The sequence below is a fragment of the Centruroides sculpturatus genome, unplaced genomic scaffold (genome assembly GCF_000671375.1).
Source record: "Centruroides sculpturatus isolate CEXI.00-Female unplaced genomic scaffold, Cexi_2.0 scaffold170, whole genome shotgun sequence".
Classification (NCBI taxonomy): domain Eukaryota; kingdom Metazoa; phylum Arthropoda; class Arachnida; order Scorpiones; family Buthidae; genus Centruroides; species Centruroides sculpturatus.
The window spans coordinates 427,128-438,110 of NW_019384413.1; the positions used below are offsets into that span (position 1 = coordinate 427,128).

A 10,983-nucleotide genomic window follows, 5' to 3' on the forward strand; every position below is an offset into this window, starting at 1 on the left:
GAAACTTTATAAATATTTTCTAAATTTATTATTATTTTTAACCTTTTCAATTTTTATTTATTTATTTTTTAATTTTAAAATTTTTTATTCTATATTATTTCTTTGTTTATATTTCAAAAATTTTGTAGATAAATAAACTATTAATTTTTTATTTTCTATTTTTTTGTGATTTTCTTAAGAAGTTTTAAACATATTTTAACCAATCGAGATGGTAACTTTACATTATTAACTATTTCACATTTCATATGTAATACAGTTTTAGAATTCTTAAAGTAGGATGTATTTTGAAGATGAAATCCAATTATGTATTGAAAATATTAAATAATTAAAAATTTTCCTTTTAAAAATAAAAAAACTGTTTACTAATTCATTCAAATTACAATTAATTTTCCTGTACCAATTTCAAATTACAGTAGTCTTCCTGAGCCTGCCGGAAACTTGACAGCATTCATGGATGCCCTCTTGTGCATCCACTTCATTCAACTATCTGTACGTTCTGGATACTGCAGTGGTGAAGCGAGGGAGTGCAAGGGGGTGTATCATGCACAGGGCACCACTCGCAGAAGGGTGCCAAAATGGTCTCCAAGACAAACTATATGTGTTTCTGGAGGGGGCGCAAATAAAGTGTTGTGTGCCGGGCTCCAGTTAGGTTCACTACGCCACTGGGATACTGGTACAGTGGAACCTCGGTTAACGAACGTCCTGGTTAATGACCAAATCGTTTAACGAACTTTTATTTTGCAAAAATTTTGTCTCGAATAATGAACAAAATTCGGATAACGAACATAACGGTATTTTGTGTCAAATTTTAGTTGGCGTTAGGCATGCGTGAGTTAAGCATTGCTTTTCCGAGTGTTTGTGCTATACTTCTTTTTTCGGTTTTGTGATTTATATATTTAATCAATATGGCATCCAAGAAAGAAAAAAGTCTTAGTGGCAATAGAAAACAACAACGCAATATAAACGACAATGCGCTATCGCATTTGAGAAAAATTTTGATTAAAATAGTAAGACAAACTTTAGATCAATTTCTTCTTCCTTACAGAAAGAGTTTGTTTGTTTGTTAAGTTATGGCAATGCAACACTTGGGCGATCTGCCTAGGGGAAATGCCTTCAGGGAGGTGTTTTTAAGGGAAACTGGCCCCTATTTAGGCATTACAAACATGGAGAAAACCTGGAAAACTCTACGTGGCCAGCCCGTCTGAGCAAGGTGCGAACCCACGAACTCCCCATGTTTAAGGTACGAAGACCACTTAGCCACTGGTGGATTTTTTTTACTGAAAGAGACTTCGACTCGAAGAATCTTCCGAAGAAGTGCTACCCGTTATTTTTTTGGAGGGGATTCCCCTTCTAAGCATTAAGGTTCATATATCTCCACTTTTCTGCCACCAACTACAACAAATGAAGGTATGTACAGTGCTATTTTATTAAACAAAGTTTACATGTTTGTTGCTGTAATGATAGATACTACGTTTTCCTACATTTTCATCAAAGAAAATTACTGTATATTACAAATAAAATCTCAAAAATTTCGGAGACTAGAACGGATTAATTGCATTTGCATTAATTTCTATGGGAAAAATTGCTTCGGTTAATGAACAATTCAGTTAACAAACAGAGTTGCGGAATGGATTAAGTTCATTAACGGGGTTCCACTGTATATTCTTTGGGATTATATGAGAGAGGGAGTCATATCATTTAATTGGTGGTAAGGTGCTTGAATACGTCTTTGAGACTATCACCAGCAACTGTGATCATCTGACACAAATAAGCATGAACAGATTGTCACAGCAAATATCTAATAACTTTTATACAGATCATGTTTTGGAAAATTCCAGTAGAATTTGATATGATCTGATCATTCATTGGTGGTGAAACTGTTATTGTTTGCATGTCTACTTGAGAAATATTTGCATACTACAGTTGAAGATTTTAAGAACAGTTTAAGATGGACTTTTTATTTTATTGTTAGAGTGTATATTATTAATTTATTCATAATGACTTAAATATAAATCATATACTTAATATATTTAAAAAAGCCTTACTGAAAATTGACATGCAGTATTATTTACTATATCTTGAATTTCTACACCATCTGCAATCTCAACCAATGTTAAACCTTTCTCTTTATCAACTTCAAACACTCCCTATTAAAAATAAAAATGAGAAATTTTGAAGTATGAATACATATCTTTTACTATATTATTGTCAAAAGATTCATTTCAATAAAAAAGTAATATTTTATTTTTAATAACTTACATATTTACAGTATATAAAAATTAATATGAAATATTGTTAAATTTAAATCTTTATCAAATCTTCTACCTATTGTATTTTTATATACTGTATTTAAAAAAAAACCAGCACAATAAATTATTTAAAACTAGGGCAATGATTCTATTTAATTCAACAAATTCATTAAATACTGGGTTATCTGGAAAGTTCAAGTTATAGATACAACATTAATCAATATCACATTTATATTTTCCAGCCATACTTTATTAGAACCAATGTTTTCGGCCCATTTTATGGATCTACTCCAGGAATACTCAGTAAACCGTTCAGTTTGGAAGTATAGAACCCGAAGCAGGCCTGTAAACTAGGCCAAAAACATTTGTTCTAATAAAGTATTGCTGGAAGATTTAAGGAAGGTGTGATATTGATTAATGTTAGGATAAGTTCTTTTAAAGTAAAATATAACTTAAATTTTATTTAAAATAAAGAATAAACTGTATTAAAGAGAAATTTGAAAGTGCAAGACCTGAAACAGAAAAAAATGTATATGGGAATAGAATGGTACAACATATACAACATTTTTCATGAGCAATACAAACAAATGCATCTTCAAAAGTGAAACAAAAGAAAACTGAAGTTAAGAGTTCACAATAACTTATTTAAATCTGACACCAGTGTTGTGAAACTAAGATAAATTTAAAGAAACTGGCAATACGTGGGACAATATATTCTAGTTCATGTATTATTGGCAATATAAACTTAAGTTATTTATTTTTTCCAAAGATGGAAGAAATTTTGGTATGAAATAATTTGTAAAAATTTAAAAAAACAGTGAAAACGTTGAAGTAAAATAACCTTATAAATCTTTAAAAAGTATGATGGATATTTGTTATTTTTAATTGAAAGAATAATTAATTTAGCCTTTCAGATATAGCTAAATATTTTAATAATTATATCATGTGAATCAAGATCAACAGATCATAAAAATAGCTCAAAACAGAAAAAATACTATATGCTAGAGCATGGAGTTTGACCGGTTTAAATATTGGAAGGACGGGCCAATTACAATGGATAAGAAAAATTTTCCATTGTCAGGTTTTGAGTGGATATACAAAATAAAGTGTATCTATTATATACAATATTGGTTTCTACTTTTAATTTTTGTAGTATGGTGTAAAATAAAAATAGGTTGAGAAGGGATAATTTGCTGATACAAAAATATTGGGGAGGAATATGTCTGTTCTGTCTCATATGAATTGATGCCCATGTGATAAAAAATTTAGAAAAGTTTATAAAATATCATGAAGTGAAAATGATACCAAATAAAAATAATTAAAAATATTTTAATCTTGCGAGCGCTTTCGACGTAAATATGCACGTCGTCTTCAGGCAATTCAAAATCGAATAGAGAATTTGAACCATACATTTAAATTTAAACATTAACAATATTAGCCATTTTTTAATAACAAGATTAAAATATTTTTAATTATATTTAACGCCTCATAGTCTGAAGTTTTGGAAGAAGTTTTGATTGAGATAACTGTTGGCGTGACATCCAAGCCCAGTACTTAAGATACCAAATAACACTGTTCTTGCACAAATGTTTCTTTTAGACAAACTTTCTGTAACTGTTATTTGAATAAAATATAAAACCATCATGTCTCTCCAGCAGTAGAAACTTTTGGAGAAAGAAGTTAAGGTGTCCTGTTATAAAAAAAGAGAATCAGGAAATGCAAAATTTTTTCAATGGAGGACAATCTTGATTTTTGCAATGATACACTGCATTTATTGGAGGAGCTTCAGCTTCCACAGGATCCTGAGAAGTGACACTCTTTATTGACTCATCAAAGTTCAGTCTTAAATATGTTTTGAGGCACAATGGCAACAAACATCCATCCATTCTGGTTGCTCATACTGTTCATATGAAAGAAACTTACAACATGAAGGTAATAATGCTGGACAAGATAAAATACAATGAGCATAAGTGGAATGTGTGTACTGACCTCAAAGTTGTTGCAATGCTAACAGGTCTTCAAAGAGGATACACTAAATTCTACTGTATTTTTATATAAAAGGGACAGTTGAGCAAAAACTGGTCACTTTGTGGCAAAAGTGGCTCAATTGTACAAGGTCAAATAATATTGCTTTTCCTGCTCTGGTGGAGAAACTAAAATCCTCTTACCTCTTCTTATCAAGCTCAGTTTGATGAAAAACTTTGTGAAAGGTATGGACATTACCTGAAGCAAAAGTTTTTATATCTGAGAGATGTGAAAGTAAAGGAGGGAATATTTGCTGGTCCCCAAGTAAGACAGCTTTTGAAGGATTCTAGTTTCAAGTAAAAACTTAACACAGTTGAAAGGACAATCTGGGATGAATTTGAAAATGTAAGCAAGAATTTTTTGAGGAATATACTGTACAAGCTAACAACTATGAAGAAACTGTGGAGAAGTTGATAATGTCCTACCAATACTGGGTTGCAATTTGTCATTCAAAATGCAATTCCTTCATTCCCATTTAGATTTTTTATCACCAACCTACGAGCTGTTATGACGAACATGGAAAAAGGATCCATCAGACTCTTTCTCCAATAGAAAAGTGATAAAGCGGAAGGTGGATGAGAACATGTTAGCAGATTACTGTTGGACTCTACAGTAAGAGACTTCAGAATAATAATATAAAAGGAAGAAAACATGTCATTAAGTGTTTCACTTTTTAAATCTATAGAATTATGAAAAAAGGAATAATTAACATGAATTTATTTGTATCTAATTGGCCAATTAGCAATGTGTGTAGCCAATAAATACGATATTTTGAACAGAAAATATTTTCCTTCAATAACGTCATTTCTCTCAAAAGTGGTAGGTGTTAGGCCAATTCTGTTGCCAGATTTGGATTCAGCACCACTGAAACTATAAAAATCAGGAAACTATAAAGTAATAATCATAGAAAAAATTTCATTTCTTCCATTTCATCCTACTTGTTTCTACATAGGTGAAATTAATTGTAATAATATTTACAGTTATTACTTTTTTATGTTCTACAATCTACAGATTTTTCTCTCCCAAGATAAATCTTTATAAATATCTGTTACCAGCTAGCTGTTAGTCATAATAAGGTGTTAAAGAGACTTTTAGCATTTTTTTGTGATTGCTTTTGTAGTATCCAAGTAAAGTAATTATTCTACCAGTAGATTTGATGGGATCTACAAGAAAACATTGAAAACAAAAACTCTGGTCCCAGTACTCAAAAAGAGGAGAACAGAACTTTTGAGAAAAGGCTACACTAAATAATGTTGCTGGATTAGGCTAGAACCTGCCCAATTAGAAACTTTGTGAAATTTGAGATGGGAAAAATTATGGGACTATTGGCTATTTTTGGCAAAAAATTTGTCTTTCTATTTTTCTCATTTAAATTACCATAATTACATTTTCACTGATCATCGCTGAGCAGCAAGTAATTGATTTATTAGCAATTTAATGTTGATTTGCTGCTTGTGACATGTCTTTTTGAGGAATGTCTCTTTTCTGCATGGACTAAAAAAGAGAGCTGAAAACCATGTTGAAATGTTTGTAGGGTTTACTTACTTATAAACTGTGATAGAATTATGATATAAAATATAAAGTGTCTAGTTCGCATTAGGCCTTTCACACGAATAGGCAGCTTTGTCCAAGAACCTATGGATGTGCTATGAAACATAAAATTCAGATAGGCTAATGTTTTGATGGTAAAGCTGGACTAATTAAATTTGATTGTCTAATCTGTTATTTGAGTTTAAAAAGTATAACCCATATTAACACAACATAAATAGGAATTAAAGCATAATAATGTGTGTTGCCTTTCTTTAGCAGTAATTTATTTCTAATTTCAAAAACTCAGTTAGCATCACAATAAATTTTCTTACCCATTGTTTTCACAATGGCAATTCCAGATTGGATAGGATGTGCCAGAAGCAGATTAATAAAGACAAATTTTAATATAAAATTGGATTTTATTGTTGACTTTCTTTTCTGTAGTGCATAAACAATTCCATATAATAACCAATAATGTTTTATGAGAGTGTTAATTTGAATTTTCAGCTCCAAAGTTTCTGGCAAATACAGATGCACATTTTATTTACATGTGTGTATTTTTAACTGTAATACAGTATATCATTTTCCTGAGAAAAACTGAGTGCACTCAGATAATATTTTATAAAAAATATATTGTTTCCTTCCTGTACTCTCATTAAAGATTTCTGAATCTGCCATTACATATATGTATAACAAATAATTGAAAAAATTTCCAAAATGTGTAATATTTTTATATTGAAAAAATTATTATTAATGAGCATATATTTATTGTGACATCATCAGAATGCCAGGCTGCAATTTTTAACCATATTTTTAATTTATTTAATTTAAAATTACTTCTCATTTACATCCTGTCCAACATTCAGGTTTAAACCATCATTCCATGACAAGTAACCTCCTCAAAACACAGCACTACATTTTATTGAATTTTGAGTTTAAGCTTCCACTTACAGTAGAACCCCTCTAGTCCGCCCTCAGCTAGTCCGTCACTCCGGTTAATCCGATCGTGGTTGGAGTCGAGAAACTTGTCCCGACTCGTCGGTGACTCACCGTCCGTGGCGTTTTTCTGTGTTCGTTACAGTATATGTTTTACATTGTGTGTACATGTACAGTTTTGTGTGTGTTTTCAACATTCAGGAGTGAAACATAAACACTTTACTCTTTCATTAAATGAAAAATTAGCAGTGCTACAAAGACTGGACAAAGGGGAAGATTGTTTATTTTACTTTTTTCTGATAATCCGACCTTTTTTGCATTCCGACCATATCCCCAGTCCCAAAGGTGACGGATTAGAGGGGTTCTACTGTATGTAATATATATTGACATCGCTAAGGCTTTTGACTCCATTGTCCCTAGTACTCTATTGGATAAATTAGCTTTTGAATTTGAAATTGATATTAAAATTTTAATCTGGATTAAAAATTTTTCTTATATCATTCCTGTCAAATTCAGAGTTTCACTTTACACACTTTACCCCTTTGATTGGCATCCCTCAGGAATCTATACTTAGTAATTAACTGTTTATAGCCTATGTTAATAAATCCCTTTCTGGAATCACCTCTTCTTTTGTAAATGCTTTTGCTGATGAAATAAAACTTACTAATTCTTGCGATAACTCGTTGCAACATGAAAATGATGATCTTAATGCTTCATTTAAGACCCTAAACTTATAAATTAATACAAGTAAAACCAAAGTAATGATTTATAGTCTGTTTAGAGATTATCTTCACAATACTTTTTATATTGATAACCATATTCTTATGATGTAGCTGATATTGTCCAGGATCTTGGTGTCATTTTTGATTCAAGACTTTCCTTCAAATATTATATAGAACTATTAACTAAAAAAATCTCAATCCATAGGGGCATGTTGTGGAGAAATTTCAAAGCAATTTCTAGTAAAAGTATACTCCGGGCACTTTTTTTTTTTACTAATATACAAACCTTAATAGATTATGCTCTACCTATTTGGGCATCAGCCCTGCTTCCATTTTGAATAAATTTCTTACAGAATTAGCTAAGGTTTACCACCTCTTAAATAAACTAGCAAACCTTCCTCTAACTGATTCTCCCGAGGTAGCCCATGTCTGCCTCGGTCTCCCTGATTTTTATAAATGTATTGATTATTTTGATTGAATTTATTCCTACAAATATTTTAACAGTCTTCTCTCTTCTAAATTTCTTCTTATACGTGTTCCTTCTTTTAATTCTTCAGATACAACTCCCCATACACTCATCTCAATATTATGCTTAAATCTTTCTTCTTCAGGTATCAAAGTTACAACTATTGAAGAATTTTACTTTCTGGATCATCACAGGTTTAAATCCATCTGTAAAAAATGAGCTACTCACTAATTTACATGTTATTTGCACAAATGTTCTTATTATATCTTACAGGCATTTAATTTTACTCTTTGGAATTGTTATATGTTTGTTATTTGGGGGTCATCCATTATTGTCATTATGACATCACTGTAAGTCATTGTGAAATAAAATAAATAAATATATGCTCTCCACCTCAAATTAGTAGGTCTTGCCCCTGTACATCATACTTTCCTGTTAGCATTAGAGTTGTGCCAGTCATCTATCTAACTCCTTTCGTGGGAAAAGTTTTGAATTGAAATAACATGACTTCCAGTTTGCATCGGAAGTTCATATATAGTTAATTGAGGCCTTATGCCCTTAAGCTTTCTATATCTGGTCTTGACTTTCATGTATCTAACTCTGTTCTCAAGATTAAGGATGGACAGACGACAGTGGGAATTTATAGGTCTACAATTTTTCAAATTACAGCCCAATAAATGAATCCTCATAAAATCTTCTTTAATAGCTAAAGTTAAGTGGGTTGAAGTAGCCATCGCAGTTATTAAGCTAAATTAATCAATGTACTTTTAAGAGTGGTGAAGTTTAAAAAATGCTAACAGTTTTATCTAGTTAAAATTCCACTTTCAACTGTCTATGCCTGAAGATGGGCCATTAACCAGGTTGAAAATGTTAGCATTCTTTAAACTTCCTCCATTGTTAAAGGTAGATATTTACAGTTTTGGTCAGTTAAAATATTTTTATTGGTATCCAAGACAGCTTTATTTATAAATAATCACATTAACTGCTAAGTTACAGTAAATAAAATATTTACTCCTTAATTTTCTGACTAGTTTCATCCAACAGCAAAATTCCAGTAAAACTTAGATACAATCCAAAAAACAACTAGCAATAGTGAGGTTGAGGCCGAAGTTTTAAACGTGAAGTGTGTGTCGGACGTTCAGTGCCGCTTTCCTGTAAGCCTAGAAGTTTGATGATGGTGTTTGGAATGTCGAGCATGATTCCACTGAACGTCCAACGTACACATTTTCACGTTTAAAACTTTGGCCTCAACCTCACTAATGAGTTGCTCAACTTTCCTGGCAACATTTAAAATTTTGGTGGTGCCACCTGTTATCATATTTTATTTTAGAAACTTTTTATATTTTTAACTATTATAAAATGGCAAAAAACTTTAATTTTGAGGGTAGGGATGAGTTTTATAAAAAATTGTAAATGATATTAATGAGTAAAATTGTCATTAAGTCCAACTCTACTGGAGAAACACACAACCTCCATTATCTCCCAACCTCCTTGACCTTTAACCACTAAAATTTAACAGCATCAATTCCCCTAATATACAAACCTCCCTGCAGAATTTCAGAAATTTTCGACAAAAAGCACAGGAGTTATTAAGCTTCAAAAAGGATGAACAAAATCATGCTCCCCTACACACACAAAACAAACATCAATACATACAGAAATTATTCCCAAATATTTTTGCATTTCTCAATGTTTCAAGGTGTCCTAAATCCAAAAATGTAAAAACCTTTCGGGGATCATTTTTTGACCAATCACCATACCTCTGTCATATATGTGGTACAATCCAAAAGTTCAGGGACTGCAGTAATGTATGACAACAAAAGCATGTATTTAAAGTTACAGCGTATGAAATGGATTCTATCAAACCACCCCTATGTGTTCAGATTGATTTCGCCCATGTCACATGATTAAACCGCGAGTGCTGTTGTTTTTTTCGGAGATAGTTACCTTTGTTTTGTGACATAATAAAAATGAAGTTTCAAGAACAGCACTGCAACATTAAATTTTGTCAACGTTCAGGTAAAACACCTATGGAGACTTTAAAATTGCTAAGAAAGGTGTATGGTGATTATACCATGGCGAAATCAAAGGTGTACAAATGACATCGGCATTTTAAAGAAGGCCGAGAATCCATCACAGATGATGAATGCTCTGGCCGACCTTTGACTTCACGGAATGAGGAAAATGTTGAGTTGGTCTCTCAATTATCTAGACATTTTATGTTGTTTGAGGGAATCCATTCATCGTAAATGGCCGCAGATCTGGCGAAGTGGAGACTGGTACCTTCTGCATGACAACAACCTGCACATCGGTCCCAAATGGTCACACAGTTTCTCGCCAAATCTCAAATTAATGTGCTTCCACACCCCGCCTATTCACCGGACTTAGCCCCGTGTGATTTTTATTTGTTTCCATCAATGAAAAAGCATTTGCAGGGATGCCGTTCTGTGTCATCAGATGAGGTGAGAGCAGCATCGCAGGAGGCCTTACGGGAGGTTTCAAAAAATGGCTTCCAGAAGTTATATGAGCGCTGGCAAAAGTGTATCGTTGCCCAAGGTAATTACTTTGAAGGTGGTTGTGCATCGGCAATATAAACTTTTTAAGGTAAGGAATTTTAAGCCAAGTCCCCGAACTTTTGGATCGTACTACATATAACAGCTGGGAAAGTAGAATATATCTAATTTATATCTCAAAATTTTAAATATATTTTCTACATAAAACAATTAATGTAAATTAATAAGTATATATACTTACATAAGTAAATTTGATAATTCAAATTAATAATATGGTTACAGAATGTTAAACATTTATAAATCTATTCTAATGAATTTGATTCAATTTTTATTCATCACTTAATAGTTTCCAGGAGTATAAAAAAATTTGTTTGGATTAAACATTTTTAAAAACATCTTCATATCCACACAAAAGAAAAACAACAAAATGTTCAAGTGAAAAGAAAATTTTAAATCCAAGTTTTAAAATATTTGTCGTCAACAGTTATTCATTAAATAATATAAACTAATACTATATATTAACAGATCAAATATTTCACAGT

At 31.6% G+C, this 10,983-nt stretch overlaps 1 protein-coding gene across 1 annotated transcript in view; it reads right to left on the reverse strand.

Moving 5' to 3' along the window:
• LOC111619072 (succinyl-CoA:3-ketoacid coenzyme A transferase 1, mitochondrial-like) overlaps positions 1-10,983 on the reverse strand; it is a 160,486-nt gene that overhangs the window by 40,321 nt on the left and 109,182 nt on the right. Inside the window, exon 13 of the mRNA XM_023360719.1 lies at positions 2,046-2,147. Within this exon, the coding sequence (XP_023216487.1) occupies positions 2,046-2,147 (102 nt within the window). The remainder of the gene's footprint in view (positions 1-2,045; positions 2,148-10,983) is intronic.